At 34.9% G+C, this 24,864-nt stretch overlaps 2 protein-coding genes across 3 annotated transcripts; one reads left to right on the top strand and one right to left on the bottom strand.

Annotated features, from left to right (window-relative positions):
- Nucleotides 1-1,562: 1,562 nt before the first annotated feature.
- Nucleotides 1,563-12,963, bottom strand: LOC110683011 (phospholipid:diacylglycerol acyltransferase 1-like). Of its 2 annotated transcripts, none has more exons than XM_021859347.1 (7): nucleotides 11,727-12,963; nucleotides 7,315-7,537; nucleotides 6,108-6,391; nucleotides 4,469-4,796; nucleotides 3,060-3,319; nucleotides 2,220-2,711; nucleotides 1,563-1,898 (listed from the first exon to the last, which is right to left on the bottom strand). In XM_021859347.1, the coding sequence occupies exons 1-6, from the start codon at nucleotides 12,173-12,175 to the stop codon at nucleotides 2,228-2,230; spliced, it is 2,028 nt and encodes a 675-aa protein (XP_021715039.1). In that variant the 5' UTR covers nucleotides 12,176-12,963; the 3' UTR covers nucleotides 1,563-1,898; nucleotides 2,220-2,227. The 2 variants fall into 2 exon arrangements, with proteins under 2 accessions (XP_021715039.1, XP_021715038.1); XM_021859346.1 differs by having other exon boundaries at nucleotides 1,563-2,138; nucleotides 11,727-12,962.
- A 2,358-nt stretch (nucleotides 12,964-15,321) lies between these two features.
- On the top strand, nucleotides 15,322-24,572 carry LOC110683010 (protein Brevis radix-like 4). The gene is made up of 6 exons (XM_021859345.1): nucleotides 15,322-15,636; nucleotides 15,720-15,884; nucleotides 15,969-16,408; nucleotides 21,604-21,751; nucleotides 22,455-22,864; nucleotides 24,034-24,572. The coding sequence occupies exons 2-6, from the start codon at nucleotides 15,750-15,752 to the stop codon at nucleotides 24,110-24,112; spliced, it is 1,212 nt and encodes a 403-aa protein (XP_021715037.1). The 5' UTR covers nucleotides 15,322-15,636; nucleotides 15,720-15,749; the 3' UTR covers nucleotides 24,113-24,572.
- Nucleotides 24,573-24,864: the final 292 nt, after the last annotated feature.

Here is a 24,864-nt window from a genome sequence, read left to right as displayed (position 1 = left end):
CTAATATCACAATACCCACTAAGGGGCCGTTTGGTTCACCTCAGAGAAAGGGAATGACTTAAAGAAAAGGAAAGGAGAGGAATTGAATGCAACTCTCTTTGTTTTACAAAGTTGTTTGTTTTACATAACAAAAGGAAACAACTTAAATAAAAAATAAAAAAAATACTACACCACACAACCACGAGTCCACCACTTCTTCACTTCTCTTTCCCTCTATCTCCGGGAAGACCCCAACCATCCAACCACCCCACCGCCTCCCCTCTCCACCCTTCCGCCACCCTACCGCTCATCCCCGACCACCTCTAAACCACATCGTTGAAGCACTCAGCTGCCCCTTCCCCCACCCTCGAAACCCCCGGTCGCTAGGTTTTGAGGGTGGGGGGAGGGGCGACTGGCTGTTCTAACGGGAGGGGGAGGGTTCTTTAGGGTTATGTGTGGGTGAGGGGGGGTTTTCCGGGAGGGGAGACATTTTCAGGGTGAGGGGAGGGGCAACGAAGGTCAGAGGAGGGGCGACAAACGTCCGTGAGGTGCGGCCGGTTGTTCCGGTGGAGGGGAGGGTTTTTTAAGGGTTATGTGTGGGTGGGGGAGGATTTTCGGGTGGGAGGATGGGCGGCGAAGGTCGGGGGAGGGCCGGCGAGCAACCGGCGAGGTGCAACGAGTTCCAGCGAGGTGCATCCAGCTGATGTGGGTATGGTGGTGGACCTGGTGGTTGAGGAAAGGGAATGGAAAAGGTACGGGGGTGGGGAATGAGTTTAGAACAATTTTGGGTAAACCCAAAAATTAAAATGGAGAATGGGAATGACAAAAGATGCAAAACAAACACTTACAAAGGTAATCATTCCCATTCTCATTCCCTATCCCCATTACAGCGAACCAAACGACCCCAAATTATTTTAAAGCAATACAGCAACAAATATTAACATTATCTCACTTGATATCATATTATCTTCTCAATATTATTATTTATAGGCAAATAATATCTTTTTGTTTTTTTTTTAAGGAAAAATTATATCTCTTTGTTCGCGTAAAACAAATCATAATATCTCTGTCTACAATATTATCTATTATTAATTCTACAAATATTCTCCTTGTAACAATATTATCTCTTTGTTATTGCTTTCAATAAATGTATCTCATCTTTATGATTGTGTTTATTTTATTAGGCTTAATTTCTATATTTGTTCGTCTGTTAAAGATTGAAGATTTAAGGTTTCACCGAAAGTATCCAGAAAGCCATATGAGTTTTTTCACCCAAACAATTACTCATCCGTGGATCTCAAGCCGAATTAGTGCTAATTCACAAATTGTATTGCTTCGGATGAAGTTTTTTATTAAGGCGATCGTTGATCAAAACCTGCGATGTAACTAGTTCTAAAGTAATGTGTACTTGTGTTGAAATTTTTGATTTCCTAGGAATTGTTTGTAAGTGTCGTCTAGTTATCTTTCATCAATCAATCCTTTTTCTTCAAAGCAACTTTTTAACATTTACAAGAATTACAACATTGATTTTATGCAAACTTACCACCTAAATTTAAATGATTACTATCCAAAAATAAAAACTACGGAGTAAATAAAATCTACATTTGGTTTTCTTATTAAAGAAAACAACAAAATTGTCAATAGACCCAGGTTTCACAACACCCAAAACCTATTGATAACAGGGGACGAAAAGCTGCCCCTTATATTTAAAATTAACTTCTGTACACAATGAATTGAATATCTAAATTCTAGCCATAACATAACATGAAGAGCGCAAGCAAAGGAAAAGATCACTTGTTATCTGGGTTGCTAATTACCGTGTTCGATGGCTGATAAACGTGTGAGCTATGTGTCATCTTTGTTTTGAATCAGCAAATCTAAAACTGAAATCCCTAAGGCAACCTAGTAGAATGCCACTGCTGTAACAAAGAAGATTGGAAATCAATTAATGTGTATATGGTAGCAACTACAAGGTCTAAGCTTCAAAAAGACTAAAGAACGTATGAAAAATTATATAAGATCGAAAAGGTGAATATTTATGGACGAAATATGTAATCATATTAAGAGGGATAGATATTAGATGCCATATCTTCTGCAGTCTGCAGCTCTGATATCTATCATCTTTCTGCAATTGTATCCTTCTAAAAAGGACTTGTATCCTGAAATTATTTGAGAGTCAACCGGAAGAATAGTAAAAGGAACCAAGATATTAACATGTACAAAAGTTCCAGCGTACTAACCTTGTTGGCTATAGCTTTAAGTCAATTCTTTCAGACCATTCAAAAATATCAGAATATACACGATTTCCTCCTAAATCCTCTCCTGTAGCACCTGCTGCTACTCGAATAACATCTTCAATCAACGCAAAATTCCCCATTATATCAACATGCGCACCACTTTGGGTGCCTCTACCCTCTAGTAGATTAGCTGGAGGAGCATGATCATACTCCCTTATAAAAGTCCGCATTCCAGAGGGGTTAAAACGTGTTTTCCCTTTCCAACCTTTAGCACACATATAACCAGCACTTAAAACAGGAACTGTTTCATCTCCATTAACATTGTAAACCCCTCCCTTGAGACAAGAGCACTGATCTGAACTGTCGGCCATTGTATCAATCTGAAAAGGAATGTAACAATCTGCCGCTGCACTCATCTTGTAAACATAGGCTCTCTCAGTAGGAATTCCGACTCCGTACAAAGAAAAAATCTCAATATCTGGGGCATTTGGCAACCTGCATACATTGTAAATCAGGAAGCATACATCACAAAAGAGAAAAGTTTCAACAACTTCTAACCATCTCACCTCCCTCCCACAACCAACAGCAACAAGATGAAAGATTATACAAATACATTCCAAATCAATTAAATTAAAAATGAGAACCTTTTGCATTTTCAAGAACGCAGTGAATTATTTTACCTAAAAGAGAAATACTTAATCTTGAGTTCAAAGTCATCATAAAGTATAATCTTATTCAAAGTCAAATTAATATGAAAGCATAGCGAGCAAATGTAGATTAATCGAGTGGTTAAACATCATTCTGATTTTTGAATTCTGACAACATTGAAACCTAACAACTCACCTAGTTTCTAATGGATTTGACCAATATTTATAATGGTTGTATTTTGGGTCATCCAGATCATCAGCTATGCCATATGAATAGTGAGCATCACCACGTTTCATCATTTTTGGAGCCACGTAATGAAGTAGATCTAATATTGATCCAGCTGTGTATACTTTATAATCTGCAATGGCTTTGATGCCAGGAATGCCCATGTCATGGTACTCTGTCCATACATCTTGGCAGGTTGCATTAGCAAGGTTGTTGCCTTTAGTGGCACCCTGTACAAACAACAGAAAATGTGAGGCAATCACCAAAATACTCGCATGTCACAGTACCTTGGGCATTGGAGCATGAAGTCAAGGATATGAAGAGAGAGAGGACATCAGAGTAGCAGCAGGCCAGCAAACAGATCAAACATCAATCATATTCAGTTCATAAACTACTGAACAAACTTTTGAAGTATGTTGCAACAAAAAATTACGAAGGATAATGCCAATAATTGTTAAATAAGGTGGAAGGCAAAAAATTTGGACTGCCATCAAGGATAAATGATAATTTTTTATTTTTTATTTTTGGTTATAAACTCCAAAACACCCGCCCATCCAAAAAAAAGGCTAAAATTAAAAGTGCCTCTTAACGCACAGTGACTCCTTCAAGCAGGTAATATGAAAACTTTGAAGTTGAGATTTTTATGTTTTACCATATTCTACTTTGAACTTCATGTTAGGTTACAAATTTGCCTGTCATCCATTCGTTGAAAAATTAAATTCTGCATAGCTAATATCACCTCCTTACCCACAACATAAAAGGTATTACTATCCAATTCAATTTCAATGACCAACATTGTATAATACTTACCGACAATATTCCTAGTAGAATCTCCATACTCACATCGAGCACTGCCCCTATCATCACATTTTAACTCCAATTGTAAGCTTTGATATTATTAACAAATACAACTATACAACTTTGTAGCATCACCAATACTTGCTTGGTTATTTGAGAAAATCATCCACTGGCAACATTTGCCACATAGTAAAAATTAACAATTTCTAAAAATTCAGATTTCCTGTATTGTAATGATAGGTTGGCAACTCTATTTGGTGTCAATCCATGTCAAATTGCCAATGCACATCAAATACAAAGCTCAAGAGATGCTCAAGTGTGTAATTTAGTATACAAAGATATCCATGTATATTCGAGTCCCTATTTACCTACCTAATCTTGTTAGAAAAACTGCAGAAATAATAACAGTACCATAGGGGGAAAAACGTACCCAAACATGAATCACACATAAGCTAATATGTAAATAAGTTAAATGGTACAAGTCTCTACTTTCTGACACAAGAAAACACTATTGAATAGTGATTTAGTGATTTTATCTTCCGTGGAAAGGTATTAATGTAAAGCAAGGCAGAAAAATTTACCCTAAAGTCCATTCTCTCAATCGTCGAGGAAGGGGCCTCAGCTACATCCTTTCCAAATGATATTATTCTTCCAAAGTGCGCACCTTTTCCTGATGAATCCAGGCACCCATTTCCATTCTTTCCAGCAGTGTGTGTATCATTACTCCTCTGCTTCTTCAAAGTACAATTGTACCCATCTTCAGGTGACCAATCAAGATTACCCCAGATGGTGTCCCCGCCTTTTGGTATCATGGACATGGTTGTATCCCATGTACGAGTCATCCTCATTACATGCTGCAACGTTTGGAGACCAAAGACATCCTTATCCAGAACAGAAGGTGCAACAGACCTATACCATGATAAGTTATTTTGCCATTAATCAGAATAGCTGAATCTATAAATTTTTATCCAAAACTACTGATGTAATGAAAGCACCAATTGCATGTGCAAAGACTCTGTCCACAACATTTTAGAAAACTTGTTTGATTGCAGAAATCTATGTGAAATTTGATATGTTCACACTTAGGGTAATTTTATACTGACGACTTCTATCTCATTAGTCAGATGAGTGGTAAATAAGTCAATATTCACAAAGTACCTATAGGATTAGGCATTATTCTTTTCCTATAAATCTATTTCTCTTCCAATTTCTTTTAATTGATTGAGGAGACACTATTGAAAAGAGTTAAAATATCCAATTAACTCATTTAAGTAGGAAAAATTAATGAGACCCCTTAGCCTACATCAATTCCAGAAAAATATGACACCCCTTAGCCTACACAAATTCCAATCCTATCAAAGTTCAAACTTAATAATGCACTAGCATTAGTAGTATGCCCAGCTAGAGACTAGCTCATAACCCTAATACCAAGACAGAAATTCATGAATACGATAAAAGATAATGTGGATGCATCCCCCTATCTTCCCCTCATATCACAATCTCTTTTATTTATTTATAATCACAAGCCAATTCCAGCTCCAAGGCAGTGTCCAGAAACCTAACAACCTTATGCAGTTATGCAACACTCGTAAAGTGTTTATTATGTGCAACTCTTTATCTCTTTGTTTTAAACCTAGATACCCAAATTATTATCCACTTCAGCAAATGTATTTTATCCTCCAATAAATAAGATGATGGGTACTAAAATTATTTTATGAAACATCAAACACACTTCATAATCTATGTGGTCAACAATAAACAAACTTCTTTTGTACTTTGTACTTCAACAGTTGTCAATGATTATGTAACGTCAACTACTTGCGTGATAACCAAATATGATCAAGTAAATATTGTATTCCGTTGTTTATGATCACACATGTCTCCTTGGCATCCATTTTAAGGAAGGAAATGGAGGAGGTAAATGGGCAAATTAAACTTCAGTAATAGGGAAGGATTAGGTTACTGGTCTTTATGTCATCTTAGTTAGATTGTTTACCTTCTCAATATCTTTCTTTGCCAAGGGACTTGTTGCAATTATAAAAAATCAGAAGAATATGATATATTAATTGTTCTTAGTAGATACTGATACGACTTTTACGTTTTCAGACTTTATATTTTAAGCTTTCTATATGCAACTCCATATGGAATACATTCACCTTTTATGTAGCACTAATTACATTAGGAAAGAAGATAGGAAACAAGAAAGATAGGAAACGAGACCTGGCTACAGCGATATCCTTGGCTTCGGCTGAGAATAGTCCAGAAACAGCTTTGGGAACACCTAGAAATGGTCCACCAATATTCATTATCGCTTTGATATGTTTAGCACACCAATCAGATCCACCCCCACCACCCATTGGGGCTGGTGCCTCAACCCATTTCATAAAGTGTAAAAAGTACAAAGCACCCATGGAATGTGGAATTACAACCACCTTGTTCCCTTCATTTGTTGCAACCATAAGTTCTATATTACTTTTCATCCTGCTAAGAGTTTGATCCCTTACCTGATGATATTCATCGAAGAAAAGTAAAACACATTTAAACAAGAGGCATGATCAGTTTTTGTCATGTGGGTTAAGAGCTAGTTCGAGCCGCAATACATGCACAAGTGCCTTTAGATCTCAATTCAGTCTAATATTAAAGGTTCAATATCATACGGATTCATACTATGCTAAGCCATAGATCTACATAACAGATAGATACAATTCTATATATCAAACAGAATTATAGCAAATCTAATACAAAACCTATTTTCTATACATCTCAAAATACTAATTGATACTCCCATCAACATTGCAATTAAAATTTCATACAAAATTACAATCCACAAATAAATTAGACTCTTCTTTCTATACGTAATATCACATTATTGATTATTCTTGTTAAAATTTGACAATATTAGAAGATTAATGCCAAAACTTCTTATTTCCATTTACTTACAATTAAAGATCTTCAATTGTCTATTACTCCCTCCGAAATACCAGATCAATCCAGACTTTCATTCTGAAGATTAAGCATTCCAAATCAGGTTGTCTAATATATATTATCAGACTTTCATTCTAATAAAACGCATGTACATCCCTTAAAGCTATTGATAAAACACCATATACACTAGTTTTTTTTTTTCTTTTTTTTTTTTTGAGGGGAACACCATATATACTTGTAAATGAAATACCTGAATCGAGAGATAACAATATATTAGCTCTCCAAATAAATTTATCAAATTACACACAAGACACATGCCCAACACAAAATAATAAAGACTTCTAAGTTTACATCCCAAAATTCATGACTCTGAAACATGACAGAACGCATATTAAATAAATACAAAGTCACTGCAGCACCACAGTCAAACATTAATACTACAAGTCCCTATTTGATTTGGAGTCAGCTAATCGTCATAAGGAATGATTGCTTAAAAATATACCTCAGTGTTCTGGAATGCAATTCTCCAATCATATGCAGCCATATACATGGTTTTCTCCTCATACCCTATTCGAGCCAGATTAGCAATCAGAACAGCCCATACAAAATAGCCAGGAGCAAAATAATCAGCAGCCACAAGACCGGAGACAGGTCTGACTCTTACACCAGCAGGATCAAGTCCAGTCTCATTATCCAGAGACATGTGCTCAACCCAGCAAAGGGGTCTGCCCAAAGAAATTACAATATTAAAAAAATAAAATTAAAAAAAAAAACATAAATAAAAAAATAAAAAAATAATGAGTTAGTACAATAAATTAATTTCATAACATCAAACGCAATGGTAAAACTAAAATATGGAGGAAAACAAGTATGAACTGATTGAGTTAAACCATAATTGATAAGTTCCAGCAGATGTTGGTCAAAACTTGAAACAAAATGATAATCATAGAACATATGCAATCACTATTGGAAATATGAGCAAGAATGTTTTAGAAAACTGGATGCAATGACTTTTCCAGGTAAGATTCTACACGACAATTTTACGCTCCTTGCATGAAAAGCATGCTGTATAATACTTCATGTGCATGAATGCCAATGGCTGCTCCATTGTTAAGCCATGGAAGTGGCTAGGTAAACAAAGAAGCACACTCAGCACACGTATCCAAGCAATTAACAGCAAGCATAAATAGCTATATATCCATTTTGGCTTTCCCTAATTTTAAGTTTGGTCAAATATATGAAAACAGTCCTGGACACTAACTTAAGAGTAAGCAATATTTGTTTTTTTTCCCTATCAACATTTGCCACTGATAGATGTCAAGACAAGCAATATTCTACTAATAACCACAAACACAATGTGTTCTGGTGCTTGAAATGGAGCGCATCAAAGCAGTTACCTAGAGTTGTAAATTTGTAATACTAGGTCATAAAGAGCTGGAATATGAGAGTACAGAAGTCCAAGAATGTAATTTGCAGGTATGGGGTGATTGAATTGGATGACAAAGATTTCAAGGACAGATATACACCTGAGTTTGAATGGAATTCACCATGCACCCATATACTTTATTAATTACACCTTTTACCACTGATGTTTAATATAATTAATTAAAAAAAAAAAAAACCCTTTAACCCTAATAGCGTTATGATACACCCCCCAAAGGCCCGAACCCACTCACCACCAACCCAGCCAACAATTGCCACCTTGACAGCCACCAATCTGGTAGGAATTTTCCATTCCATTTTACATTTCTACGACTCATATTCTATCACTTTAAATCTTATCATTCCACATCATCCAAGATTTCACAATTACAACACTAAATAACTAATATCCTGCTGATGAGATGTCAAAATTAGTAGTAAGGACACAAGATAGGATAGTTAAGAGACAAGATCCTAAACCCCATCAGCTAGCTACCGCCAGCTACTAGCCCCCTTGGCCCCTCCATCATTGCTGCCTCTGTTGTCCCCTCCCCTCCTACAATGCTATCTAAAATTATTAAACTGATCTTTCCCATAGATTTAATATAGCAATGTGAAAACTGTAAACTGTCATCTAATCCCAGGTAGAATCAAACCCTTCTTCAACAAACCACAAATCCCCATTCATCAATTTGTCTATAGATCACATACATAACCCAATATTGACACCACTTGAAAATGGCATGTCGGGATGCCACCATGTTTTACTTCTCCAAAATTTGCTCATTACTTGTGTGTATTTTGGCCTCTCAAAGGTGAGCATTTGCACCTTTCAATAACTACCTGATAAATAACTATTCTGTGTATTGTAACATCTTTGACATAAGTGAAAACTACTTTGAAGAAATTGAAAAATGGAATGAGTATAAACATCTTTTCACCTTCATAAAATATCAGCACCCTAAACAATGACCACTTCACATGTAACAAAGTCAATGATCCCACACTGTGCACAATAAGGTGGCTAATACAATGGAATTGGCATAAAACCAGAGAGAGAGAGAAGGGGGGTGGGGGGGGGGGGAGAAAAGAAGTCTTTGATAAGGACTAGAGAAAACAAAGATGTTGGTGGTGAGGTTTGGGGCTTAAAAGCATTGGAAGGAGAGGAGAAGGTATTATTTGATTGGCTTAGAACTTAGAAGAGCTGGGAAGGAGAGAGAGAGTGAGAAGGGAAGAGATAGGGCGAGATAGACAGTGGTTTGAAGGGTTAACACAATTAATAGTAGCCTTGCGTTAGCCCTTACAATGCTGAACTAAGCAGACAATATAAGCATACAATAGAATTATTTACAACTAGTGTGTGGCCCGGGTATTGCACCGGGTTGTTACTTTGAAACATAACGTTAATAAAAAAAAAAAAGAGAATTTAAATAGAATAATTCTCTATTGTCTAGGAATTGTTGAGGCTATTCTGCTTATTCGTTTTTTCTAGACTACATAATTATTCTTTATCTTTATTTTTGTGTTTACTTAAAGATATATTTATTTATGTGTAAATAAAGGACATAAATTACTATTGGCTAAGATGGTAAGAAATGTGATCTTACATCCATGAGGTTCAGTGTTCGAAACATGAAACTTGTGGGATGTTGTTTACAAATTAATGACATGGAATAATTGTTGCAATAATGCTATTGGATGATATGGCGCAAAATGATGACATGTCACAATGCTAATGCAGAACTACGTAGCACATAAACATTTTTGGGAACGCTTTTTAATAAATAAGTATAGATTCTACAAGGCATAAATGTCTGCATAATAAACTGAAATGATAAGGTTGACAGTTTAACTTAACTCTCACCTGAGCTTATCATGATTTTGGAAGGGTGTTGAGAGGCAAAAGTAAAAAAGGCACAAGCTCCTAATACTTTATATCCTCAAAAAAATCCTTACCAAGAAATCCAACAAACAAATACTGATAAACAGTCTATCAAAGATCAAACTCAATCACTCTTTTTTATTATTTTAAATTCTAATAACTGGTAGCTAACTCCTCTTCCAAAAGTAAATAATCAAAGAGCATCTATTTACTATTGAGCTTTTTAATACTTTATATCCTTAACAAGATCATCTCGTGCTCAAGTAATTTTCTAAAGTTACAGAATACAGATAACTCTTTAACCTCACTTGATACAGAGTAACATCTTTCCTAATTGAGCTTCTATAGTTGCATGGGCTTTTCACCATGATCTATCTCCTGACTGAAAGAATTAGTTGGATGGCCAGATGAGGACATATGTAGACATAAATCACAAATGCACAGCCACCAAGAATAAGGCTATGTTCATTTCACCTAAATTACTATGATTTGTGTACCAGATACATGAACTGTACTTTCCAAATATGATATTTTAATAATTTTTAATGTACGGAATTAACGATATTTAGTGACAAGTAAATGCAAATAAATTTTTATCTAATCTGACTATTTCTAAAATAAGCATAAACTTTTTAAATAAGATGATTTGAACCGAGCATAAATCTATGAACTTCATTGTGCCTATTGATCCTGGCCTCCTGGGAACAACCTCCTTACCCAAAACATTTCCTTATTTAACCTGCAGCAAGACAGATCGATAAAAAGAAAGAATATTTACCCATCTCTTCTATTAAGATATTTGAATCTCTTAAAGCTGCTTTATAACCAAGAGGCGGGAATGGTAAGCTACCGTAGAATAATAATATTACTCCGTATAACCAAGAGGCGGGAATGGTAACTATCGTAGAATAAAACTCAACAAACTAGATTTGCACATCAAGCCATGAATTTTTCATCTCTAGTCTCGAATCTCTACTTTGACAAGGTGAACAAAACTAAAGAACTCGCAATACTTCGATTCTTCAAGACTAAAAATAACAAGTCCATCCTCAATATTAAAGTCAGTAGCATAGGTAATCTTCAGAAGACTTGTATTAGAAACTCCCATACACAAACCATACCTAGCTTGCACCATATAGTTGTTAACTACCAAAGAGATAAAGCTACAATAACGCCAGCATACAGGCCAAATACATGCCATAGAAACTAAGAAAGTTTATCTTCCATCAATTAAAAAACCCAAATTTGATTGCCACCAATTTGTTAAACCACAAACAATAAGCTCATCCAAATGAGCTAGGACATTCAAGTATTCAACCATTCAGCTACTCACTCCATTACTCGAATCACAAACTCCAAAACTCGCTTTCTAAACCAAATCCCCTACTCCTATAACCTCCCCTAAAACAATTACCAATTACCACTTTTTTTAATCACACTGAAAACAGACCGATTTTGCTTCAAAGGCAGTGGCATATGCAATCTAACACATCATTTTGTACCAAAATTCAATTACATTCATCCTAATTATACTCCAACACAAACAAATTCAAACATGACAAAACAAAACAATCAAAACAATTCTTATTATATAACAAATAAAAATATACCTTCTATACAATTCACCAAAAGTACCACCCCAAAGGCGCTTCCGAAACAATCCATCAGCACAACTGTGACCTTCCCAAAGCTCGAGACCCCCGGTAACGATACCGGGCACAAAAACAACAGGATGTTTCGCCTTCAAACCCTCTTTATGTAACTTAACACCAGGAGGATCAGACAATGGCCCGGTAATCGCTTCCGTAACGAATTGCGGAAACGAAGCCGGCATTGCATTGAACAAAAATAACATAAACCACCATGTACAGCATACCATTCCTACAACCCAACAACAACTATCTATACATGACCATTTCTTCTCCTTCTTCGACCTTCGAAACTCCTCCTCTTTCTCTCTCCTCTTCTTATTCTCCTCTGTCTCCTTCTCGATTGTTCCGGAATCTTCTATTGGAGGTAGTGGAGGGGATGCACCCTTTCTCCGGCGTGGAAACGGCATCGTTTCCTCCGCCGATTCCGACAACAAATTTGATAATCACACTAAATTAAAATAAGCTGGAATATTTGAATGTTTGAATGAGCAACGTTAAATTTGGAGGCCGTTGCTCGATTTGGAGGTGGAGGTGGTGGTTGGTTTGCCGGTGGCAATGGCGGAGGAGGAGAGAGAAAATGAGAGAAATTTTTTTGGTTTTTCTCTTATTGGGATTTTATTTTTAAAAACTTTTTATTATGCAAAAACGGAAAAACTAAAATGTGAGTGTTTGTGGGATCCACTATTCAAAGAGTACGGTGCGACCCACATTACAGCGAATTAAAATGGCCACGTGGAAACGGCAGGTTGTTCTGGAAACAGCTTAGAAGATCTAACGGTGGATAATTGCTGATGCATGTAATCTATGGTGGGCTGACGTCGTATGATTCTTTTTTCTTTATTTTTTTTAATTTTTTTTAATGGGTTATGAAGAGACTTCTTTTCGTCTTTTTGCTTTGGATGGGAGTTGTCGGGAGAAAGGAAAGGGAAACGGAGAGGGAAAGGGAAACGGAAAAGGAATTGCATGGAAAGTGGAATGTGTTTTTATTCTAGAGATGTGAAGTTGTTTCGTGTTCTTCTAGTTTACTCCTTGACCTAATCCAATCTTGAATGTGGTAGTGTGTGTTATTAAAGAATATTAAATTGAAATAAATTAATTTTGTCTGTTCATATTTGATTATAAAGTTTCCACAATTGTAAGATGTTACATATAATTAGTGTTCTTTTTGTATGAAAATGATTACAAACATGCATGGTACAATCAAACACATGCATAAAACAAAATAAAAAAAATAAATCGACATTATATCGTACACTTTGAGTATACATTTAAAGTTCTTGTAGAAAGAGAGTTGTGTGTGTTTAGATACATTATGGCTCTGTTTGATAAAATTAGCGGCTAGCTTTTAATGGTCAAGTAGCAAATAGTCGTCAGTTAGTATTAGGTAGAGATTAATAGTATAAGTATTTGGTAAAAATAATGGTTGAAATATTAAAATACTATAAAAATACATACATAATAAGATTTAAAAAGTAATTAAGTTGTCATACGCTACTCGTTACCATTCAAACGCTAACATTATGGCATATGTATATTAACCTTTTGACTCAACCCTAATCTAAAAATTTATATTGTTTTTAGCAACTCACGCAAAATTTTCTTAAATTCACAACCGTGTATAAAAATCATATTATGAAGCCTAATAGAGATGGATGGAGAATATTAGACATATAGTATCCATAATTATTTAGAGATTAGACTATTTGGTTTTCACAAGGTTTGAACCACGATTTTAATATTAAACACTAAATTATAAATTAATTGTTTGGTTACTTTTTGGTTTTTACAAAAAGTATTCAACCATTTAATGACCCAATATGGAGCCTTAACCAAGACTAGAAGTGTGGTTTGACACTAACTTTTAAGCTTTTATTAATTTATCAATCAAGTCAAACAGTAATTTATAAATATATTGAGCGTTTGGCAATATAGTAGTTGAGGTAGCTTTTATCAAAAAGTTAAATATATAGCTTTTGATATTAAAAGTAAGCGGTTGATAATTTTTTTCAACACTTTAAGCGAAAAAAATGTTAATTTTAATATATAACTAGTTATTTGCCCGAGCAACCGCTCGGATATTCACTAAAAAAATATTTTTATAAATTACTCTATGTTTGTAGTTGTTTATAGGTTTACATTCAAATATCTATTAATTTACGTTATCAAATTAGTATAGATGACACGTTAATATAGAATATCCCTATTTTTGTAGTTTTTTTTTTTAGTTTGGTGGTATTCTTTTTGCGACAATAAATTTTAGTTGAATTGATTTTAGAATTTTGTAGGGTAAAAAATCGCTAATATACAATGACTCTACTTTGTTCGTGATTTTTCATTCTTTTAATCAATTATCTCACTTTCTTATTTATAAAGCAAATAATTTTTTTTCTTTTATTTAATGTTGTTGTTATTGTTTAATTTTTCGGGGTAGTTTAGGCAGTAGATATTTTTTTTTAAAAAATAAAATAATTGGCGGAATTTTTTTTGCTGTGGAATCAACACGTGTACTTTTGGAAGAATTCTGGTGATTACTTTAATATATAGTAATTGATATCTTGTAAACAACTACTTTACCAAACACTCATATTCGAAATATTTATATTCACTATTCATTAAACAAATGGAGTTTGGATGAAAAAAAGGAAAAATGAATTTGGCACACCACAAAAATGATTTTGACACACTTCTATGTGAGAAGAACACATAAAGCTTTGCTCTCACAATGGGTGTGCCCGCCCAGTGGCGGATCTAGGATTGGATTAATAGATCATAGTTTAGTCAAACAGTACACTAAGATGAAATTACTTATTCTCTTCCTTTCTTTTAAAAACTTTACAACCAAACAAATTGTTACTTGCTAGATATTCTTTCAAACTGATCCCCTCAAGTCCCAACGAAGTCTTGCAACCAACATATGATGAAATTGGATCCTAAATCGAGTTAGAACATCCACAATGGATAGCTACATTCCTTGTAGCTTTGGGTTGCCACATCATTATTTTCCAAACTATATCATTTAAGCTATAAGCCTATAACATCCACAATGACAAGCTACTACCTTTTGCGAAATAAAAAAAATGCAAAAAAAGAAATCACATGCTTTTGGTGAAATGAAGCTATGTAGTTTCACCAAAGTTGCAACCCTTATACCTCTCCGCAATGTTAAGCTACTAGCTCCAACAATATAAAAATTACAAGCAAGAGCCTATTTATAACTATTGTGGATGTTAGCGTTTTGAAACTTGAACAACACAAAACTAAACCAATCATAAAGTCCATGAGGACCATGACCACACCCTTTATGATAGAGGATTGGGCCTTTATTCAACACAACTACACAAACATAATCCAAAATTAAGAGTACCAAATAGTCCACTAAATTGTCACTCCGTACTACATGATTGAAATTGCTACAAATCTACAACAGTCAAATTATAATATTATATGGACCCAAAAATAAAAAAATAAAAAATAAAAAAAAAAGTACCCGCCAACAAAAATTCCTATTTACATTCACACTTAGACACCCTAGTGGTAAAGGTAAAAAAAAAAAAAAAAAAAAGGCGATCATATGAATAAAAAAAAAAAGGCGCAAAAGAAAAAAAAAATTTAATAATTAAAGAATAAAAAGAGTGGGAGCCAAAATTAAAGAAGATGCGAACTCCATTAAACCAACGTGCCCTGCACTTTCCACTTCTTCTCCTTCTTTCTCTTAATTTCATCTCCTTTTCTTCTTCTTCCTTAATTTTTCTTCTTAATCTGAATATGTTTCTGTTATTTTGGTAATTAATTTCATCTTTTACTTAAATCATCATTATTGTCACTAAATTGCCAAAACAAATTCAATAACCAATTGAATTTTACAAAGGTATTTATTTATTTTTCTCTATTTTTTTGTTTGAAAATTGTATATTTGATGAAGAGATTAAAATCTACAATTCAATTTTGCAGAATAGAGAAAACCCAGAAAAATAAGCAAAAATGTTGACGTGCATAGCTCGTCCAAAGCATCAACAAGGTCATCATAACTCAGTGAGTCATCATCATCAACACGACGATCCTGACTCGGTTCACACTCCTAACAGTAAACAAGCCATTAAAACCTTAACTTCTCAGGTAATTCCAAATATTATTTTTCCCATTATAATGTAATTTTATTTTTACTTAATAATTTGATTTTTATATTTACTATACATGTAGATCAAAGGAATAGCATTAAAGGCATCCGGAGCATACAAATGCAACCCATGTTCACATCCGAACTCAACCGGTGCACCCGGGTCAGGTCCGGGTCAACTCAAGAAATACGCCGAATCAGAAACCGGGTCAGGTTCCGGGTCCGGGTCAGAGAAGTTAAAGCCACCAAGGGCGTTTAAGAGGACGTTGAGTGCAAACTCGTCGTCTTCGGCGGCGACGCCAAGGTGGGGGAAAGAGATGGAAGCTCGGTTAAAGGGGTTGTCAGTGGGCGGCGAGGTAACGCCGGTAATGTCGGTGTCGGCGAGTGGGCGGCGAGTTGACCCGGTTGTATTGGTTGAGGAAGATGAGCCCAAAGAGTGGGTGGCTCAGGTGGAGCCTGGGGTGTTGATCACATTTGTTTCTTTGCCACGTGGTGGGAATGATCTCAAGCGTATTCGATTCAAGTGAGTTTTATTTCTTCTATTGCTTTGATTGCTTGCATTTCTGTGACGGTCGTGTTTGATTTTGAATACAAGTTACAAATGGGGGTGGTCGGGTGGGGATATTTGAACCTGAACCTGCTCGTATCATATACGGGTCTGTGTTGAGCTCTTAACCACTCGGTCAAGGCATCATTAGTTAATTAGCTATGGTGATTCATTACGGAGTATTTAATATAGATTTACCACCTACATTGCTTTGATTAAGAATTTGTTAAATAAAGTGGAGAATGTATCTTATTTGGCTGATGAAAATACAACAAACATAAGTTAGTTGGTTGTTGCTCAAATTGGATAAAGAGAGGAAACAAAAGTCTTATTAGAATTGTCTTTGAATAAAAAAAGTCTTATATAATTATGTTTCATTTATAGTATTAATTTGAGGCATTTTTAAATTCAAACATGATACATCAAGTCTTATGAAAAGGACTAATCTCCATTTCAACTATTGAAGTTTTGTTCTATTTATTTTTTATAAGAAACTTGATTGTCGTTTATTTGAACTTATTTAGTAATTCTCTTTATAAAAATAAGGTGTGTAGAACAAACTTAGGTGTCAATTAATTGTTTACGGAACAATAGTCTTGAACAATGCAACCTTTACATTAATGACTGATACGAGCATTGATTAATGTTTTGTTAAGATTACTTAAGTAGGTAATTAAAGTCCATAATGGATTTTGATTTTACCTAGAAATTGGTTGGTAGAATAGGCTGTTTTTGGATTCTTTGATTGTTGGTACATAAAGCTGTCAGTTTCTGACCCTGTCTATTTCGAATCGATGCAAAAAGAAACTGAACCGTTAAAAATCCATTTTTTGGAAATCGAAAACCAACCCAACCCAATTTTTCCTAACCAGAAACTGAACCTGAACCAAATTTGTGTGAACCGTTACTAACCCGACCCGCTATCAAGCCAAACCGTTAAAACCCGAAACTGAAAACAACCCGAACCGATTACGTCTAAACCCGATAGTAACCCAACTTATTTTAAACCGAAAACCGTTTAAACTCGGTAACAATCCGATAAACTTGAATCGGTCCAACCCGTAGCCCGTTGTGACCGAACCATTTATAACTCGTAACCCGTTATGACCGAACCGTTTCCAACTCGTAACCCGTTGAGATCGAACTGTTTACGACCCGTAACCCATTGAGATCGAACCGTTTACTACTGGTAACCCATTATGATTGAGTCGTTTACAACCCGTAACTCAATATGTTTATGATCAGATCCGTTTCAACCCACTACTCGATAAACCCAACTTATTTATGACTTAACTTGATTATACCATGACCCGTTCCTATCCATTATCTGAATAATTCGACTCGATAATGATCCGACTCTATTTTAACCCAATACGATTTGGACTGAAACCCGCTTAAAATTGAGTAAACTCGTTTTCAAACCGACCAAGTTCAATCCAAACTGATTATGACTTGAACCGATAATGACTGGAACCCCGATTTCACCCGATCTGTTTTGAACCGAAACCCATTTTCAAACCGACCCGATTTAACCCAAACTGATTATGACACGAACAAATTACACCCCGACCCGATTAGAACCCGAACTATATTGAACCGAAACCCACTTTAAACTGGCTAAACTCGTTTTCAAACCGACCCGGTTCAACCCGAACAAATTATGGCCCGAACCAACTACAACCCGATCCAAATAGAAACCGCAATAAAAAAAATCAAACCAAACTGATCCGATGATTTTCAAAACCAACCCAAACCTATCCGTCAATCATTTCAACCCATTATCAACCGACCCGTTATAACCCAAAACTAATAAACCCAACCCAAACCCGAATTGTTTATCCAAATTGACACCCCTATTGGTGGTGCACTATTATACTCCCATATATTGCGGGTTCCTTAATGTGAAATGGACCGTTGCTATGATTTTATATGAAAAAGTTTAGTACTGTTATACTCTTACATTTGACGATTGACACTAGTTTGATCATAGAATATCTACATTTAGCATATAAAGCCTATAGAATAAAGAATTGGTATTGGTTGCTTGTACACTAAACTACTAAAGTGATTGTGTTTCTTTGATCATTGATGAGATCATGGAGAAATATATTTGGTGTACATTACATATATTTTAATAATGTATACTACTTATCTATTACCTAACTCATGGTCAATAATACATTAATGATGTAATGTTCTTTGATAAAATTTATTATCTTGCGCAAGTCGTACGAAAACAAAATAAGGAGTTCTGGTGATACAAGATAGGTAGTACTCCGGATATTTAGCATTATAATTGATAAAGACGCTTGTTAAAAAACCAAGATATGAGGTAATGACTTTGCTATGGTCGCCTTTCAATAAGAAATAATTATAAGTGACCATAACCATAACTTCAAAGTTTGCGATTGCATTGTCTTTAGAATCTTGTGTCTCACTTTTGTGTGCTATAATTTGTTACTCTTAGCTTGCTTTTAAATGTTGACTTATGATTATGATTTTCTATAACACTATTTGATCTAAAGGGGGTAAAAATAGGAAAATTTTGCCCTCCAATTGAGAAAAGCTAGGGAATTTGTTGATAACAGAGGGGGAAATGGATAATCCTTTTTTCCATTTTGATGAACAAATTCACTTAGTTTCTAAAAGGAGTAAACTATGTCTCTTAGTTTAAAAAAGGAAGGGGAAAAAAAAGTCAATCACTTTCATTCATAATATCATTTAGATTATATTAAGTATGTTATTTAGGTTGAAAAGAAGAAAAGTTGAAATTGACGGATGTTCAAAACATTGTTGGTCATGTCCTCTTTACTTATGTAGCTATGTTATACTCTGTATACAATTGAGTTGCAGTAATCAACTACGGAGTATTCTTTGTATTGATTATTGAGTATAAGGTTAAAGGTTTCATTGTGGTCCTTTGTCTTATTATTAATCATTCAAAAGGTGTTACAGTTAATTTAAAAGGGTAGTTCACATTATCCGCATAAACTAATTTCTTGCTCTTTGATCAAAATGAAGTAAAAGCATAGAGAAAGTGAAGATGCTTTATTTAGAAGAAATTAGAGTTCTTTATTTGGGTTTAGTGTACCCATTTACCCTTTAATAACAAAGCTTGCTTGATTACAAGAGCGATTAAAATTCAAAATCACTTTTTTGACTTATGGTATTCCTGTCCCAAACAAAGCCTTAAGATTTAGGAGACAATTCTGTCTTGTATAAATGATTGAGGACGACTTACAGTAAAATCTACTCTTTTGCCCTGTAATAAAGTTTTACAAATAAAAATAAAAAATAGTACTCGTATAATTCAACAACAAAATAAAAAACGGTCTAAAAAAGAAGAATTAATTGCAGGACTGTTTGGTTAGTGGGCCATTTTGATTGTGTTGCATGAACTTTTATTATGCACAATGTCGATATGTCGGATGTGGGGTCACTCTCTTTTCTTTCTTTCTTATTTTTGGTTTTTCAAAGCTTCTTTCACGCCAAGGTTGAGTTTATCTTTGTCAGTTTGTACTAATTTTCCTGTCCTTTTATCATACAAAGTACCATAAAATAAAGCCATGACAATATGACATGTAACACCCCTAAAATCCATTTTTTTTTGTAAATCATGGGTGCGCATGAACATGGTTGCATTGGACGTATGTTATAGTATTTGTCATGAATATATGATTGAGGGATATATAATTGGCATCATGTACTATTCTTGGCTTCGACTATTATGTTTTACACATGTACCTGTTTAAGTGTTGGGTCCCGACCGACCGTCTTGTTGTTGTCATTAGTATATTTTCAATGTTGTGTCTGAATCAGAATGTCTTTTGTGACTCTCGTCTATTGTCTATATTTACGTTAAGAGTGTTAAGTGGTATAGCATTGTGCTCAAGTAAAATAAAAAGATGATAAAAAGAAGTTGGGGTGATAGAGTAGTGACATCTTTCTCCACCTCATAATTCAAAAAAACATCATAGGGAACATTTGCCCCTTTCTCCCCTCCATAGGTGGGTCCTTACACCTTACCAAATAAAAATTGTTGCCTTATTTCTTTACAGCCCTTTACTCATTGACTCAGTTAATTTATGTTGTTAAGTAATCCTTCCGATTCATATTACAATTTTGGTAAAAGATAATTAGTGGGTGGCTTTGGGCCCGGGAAAAAGTATGGAGCAAAATATTTTAAAAAAGAATGTGGATGTCATAAGTTCATAACCTAGTCTGGTAGCAATCAATCATCCCAATTATCAAGTTGAGAGAACCATTAACTCTTATAATCACAACAAACTAACCACTGTAGATGCCCTAGCAAAATAATGTAAAAAGTTGTCATATTTAGAAGACTTGATTAGATTTGTTTGGCATCTATTGAATTAAAATAATATCAATGTTATCACTATTGGGAAATTATATTGTTTCCCATGCCCAGATGTCATGGCTGGGGCCATTAATCCCTTGAAATAAGGACAATAGACTTTGTCAAAAGTTGTTAGGTGATCATTTTAGTGGACTTAACCATTACTAGTGAAAAGATTATATTCATGATTGCTTCTAAATTATGGCACTAAGCATGTGTAAAAAGTGAGGTAAATTTGTAATAATTTACTTACACAGTCACTTGTAACTATATTACTGTAGTAGAGAATTTTCCAACCTATGGTGCAGGGTTCAATTCTCACTAAAGAAAGAAAGGGATTGGGATTTTGGGCTTGTGATTATGTTGCTCCGTCTTGGTTACTTGTGTTAGATATGAATACTCACATCCAAGTGTCATACTATGCTACTTCATGAAAAGAAATCCCCACGTTTTGTGTCTGAACTCTGAAATGAAGAGTTAAGTGTCCATACATGAAACGGTGTCAAGGGTCTGTTACAAGTATGTCCCTAAGGTGAATAGAACAGTCCAAGTAAATGAGTACCATAGCTTGCGGTAGGCTTTTCTCCATGCTCATTTAATGTATTGTGAAAGTTTAATCCTTGCATTTGGGTAAGCCACTACTTACCATGGAATGAATGGTGGGGATTCACAACATTGATGCAGTTCCAGAAGTCATAGTAACATTTTTAGCTATATGAGCCAATCCAATATTATTGTTTTTGTTTATGCTTACATATTTCACGCTTTTAAACTATGAAGTCATAATTTCTGATTCTTTGTGTTCTTTGATTAGCCGAGATATGTTCAACAAATGGCAAGCCCAAAAATGGTGGACAGATAACTACGAGAAGATCATGGAACTGTACAATGTCCAGAGACTTAGTCGTAATGCATTTCCACTTCCAACTCCCCCAAGATCAGAAGATGAGAATAGCTCTATGGTATGCCATCCCAATCTCTGCTATTATAGTATAATATCTCGTCATTGTTGCTATAAAAAGTATTAGGAGTTACATGTTTTCAGAGTTTACGAGCTGTCGGTACAAAGATGGGGAAAATAGAATAACAAGTGCAGTATATTTTCTTAGATGCATTATGGAATTAAATTAACCACATCCTTGATTTATGGCTATACTTATATAGAAACAGCATTTTAGAGAAACATTATTGCACAGGTACTTTTAAGCAAAAGAAACCCCTAAAGTAGAAAAGTAAGGTTACTATAGCTAATTATCCACCCCCCCCCCCCCCCTTTCCCCAAAAATTGACAAACTTGTAGCTTCCATTTTCCTTTTGCTGGCCATTCTTGCCTTTTTTGTTTCCGCGACTTGCTCTTTGTTTCTCCATTTCACACCTCCCCCCCCCCCCCCACACACACAGACACACAAAAAAAAAATGTTCATCAACTTAGTGATTTGAATTGAGATATATATTACGATTATCATCTTCTTTGATCATCGCCTTTTATAAAAGTACTATGAGCCTAAACGTCACAAATAAAATAACAAGGTGGTCTAATTTTGCTATGGTACTTTTTTCCAAACAAAGTGAACATCAGCTAGCAAAGACACTTGACATAGTAAATGATATAGATATTAATATGTTCACTTGCCAATATTTTGACATCTACTTTTATTTTAACAGAACTCAAAAATGATGGAGTCATCAATTGGGGACAGTCCTGTTACACCACCATTATGCAAAGAAAGCCGACCGCGTAACCTTTACCGTGGAATGAACATGGGTATGGGATACTCATCCTCAGATTCTTTCGAGCAACACTCAAAGCAATCACGCCAATATGAATCAAGTGGTCTCGCCTCAACACCCAAACACTCCAACATCAGTGGAGTTACAGTTAAGACAGAACTATCTTCTATGGATGAGTCATTAAGATCGACCTCTTCAAGAGAAGGAGATCGATCTGGAGAATTATCAATCAGCAATGCCAGTGACATGGAGTCTGAGTGGGTAGAAGAGGATGAGCCAGGAGTTTACATCACTATTAGAGCTTTGCCTGGGGGACGAAGGGAGCTTAGACGTGTTAGATTCAGGTAAACATTTTCAACTTGCACTATATGCTTCCTAATTTCTAAAAGTCGATAAAAGTAATTTTACCTCTCCTAGGGAAAATGACTAAAGTGAATATATAAACATCAAGTTCTTCATTTTAGTTCTCCATGCTTAGTAATACTTTTTCGTGGTTACTTAAATCTAAACTCAAAACAATTTTTGTCAGTGGATTATTATATTGTGAAATTGGCTAAAAGGCTGAAGCATAGCTAATCATTCAACTTTGTTACAAATGAGATGAGTTTCTTGGAAGTCCTTTTTTTTTAAAAAAAAAAAAAAAGAACATACTCCAAGAATACCAGAACGTGAGTGTAGTTTGTCTCTTCCGAAACACTGATTGTTGCTAAAGTTTGCAGTCACTAAATCATTGAGATGGTGTTATAAATCGAGTGACCTCCTTATTTCCTAAGGTAGTTGAGAGCCATGAATTAAGTGCCATTGGATAGGCACTTATATCTTGTGTTTTTAGTTGACATTGAAAGAAAATGATAGTACACTTAAACATGGCAGTCCCACATTATAAATGCGATGTCCAAATTAATATAAGCCTCAACGGAAGTGGAAAAAGACGATAGAAGAAACTTAAGCTCACATGGACCACATCATATATGTCTGATATCTGCCTCAAGCTTACTTTGGAAAGTTCAAGTTAAAACTCATTGGTGCAATCAATCTATGGATTTCTAAAGCTGGAAAGTGAGTTTTCATAAGGAAAATGAGGATTTCTTCTTGCGAAATTCTCCCATTAGTGTTTAACCATTGAAAAGGAAATGTTAAATCTACCCATCCAAGATCATAAAGATGGCTTGTGGAGCATAATGGACGAAACACAAATGGTCCATAAACTATATGGGTTTCTGATTTATTGTGTAGTAGCATAGCGTTATTGCATATAAGATCGGATTGGGTGGGTGTCTTTTTTAAGCCATTTACTCATTAGGGAAATAGTGCTATACATTCATCTCTGAAATTTTTGAAACAAACCCTTTCATTCGTTTTATCTACCATTTAGGCGTACAAGTAGGGATATTTTGTTTTGTAGGATTGGATTTGTGTAGATTCTGCTTGATTCTAGCTTTTCTGTACACTCCATTTCTTGGAATATGTTCATATGAATTTGTGATTAAACTGAATTTTTCATGCAATACAGTCGAGAAAAATTTGGAGAGATGCATGCTAGAGTTTGGTGGGAAGAAAATAGAGCTCGTATACATGAACAATACTTGTGATCAGAAAGAACAAGTGGGAGGAATTGAGTATTGATGGATGAATTGAAGAAGCAAGTCGTGTCTAGAGTACATTCTTTATATGTTACTACCTCAGTATGAATACCTAAAGGATGCCTTACTGCCTTTTTAGATAAAATGCTATGAAGATCAAGGTGTATGCTGCATGTATTTAACTTCAGAAGGCATTCCATTCGCCGTTTTTTCAATTTTTGGTTCTTTTTGTTTCCTATTCTTGTTTTGGTGACATTTGGCGTATCAACTGGTATAAGGTAATACTAGCTAGTAAAGTTTAGAGGGCTTAGACCTTGAGTGTTGACAAGCTGATGTGAAAATAGGCAAAATCATGTCAATGGCAAGTTCTTCCAAGCTCCAAGGGAAGGAAATGGTGTAATTTCATTTTGGTATATCAAATTTTGCAACGAAACCCAGTAAATATAAAGTTTGTTCCCTTTTCCGCGCACTTGATCTTCAAGAAAACTTCACCGGATGAATTCTTGTTGCATTTCAAGTTTCAACTCAAAAAAAAAAAAAAAAAAAAAACAAGTTCAAGCCAAGACTTGTTTTAACAAGGGCTACTTTTTTTTTTTTTTTTTTTTGAGTAAATAATAAGGGCTACTTAAGTATAATTCAATCTTTCAAAATTCCAACGAGTTCGTAAAAGTTCAATTAAGCATTTTATATAAAGCTTGAAGCCTTAATAAAGATTAGAAGGCATTGAGCAACACTAGCTCTAAATTATAGGACAATGTATA

The sequence above is a fragment of the Chenopodium quinoa genome, unplaced genomic scaffold, assembly GCF_001683475.1.
Source record: "Chenopodium quinoa cultivar QQ74 unplaced genomic scaffold, ASM168347v1, whole genome shotgun sequence".
Lineage (NCBI taxonomy): Eukaryota > Viridiplantae > Streptophyta > Magnoliopsida > Caryophyllales > Amaranthaceae > Chenopodium > Chenopodium quinoa.
This window is presented reverse-complemented; position numbering and strand designations above follow the sequence as displayed.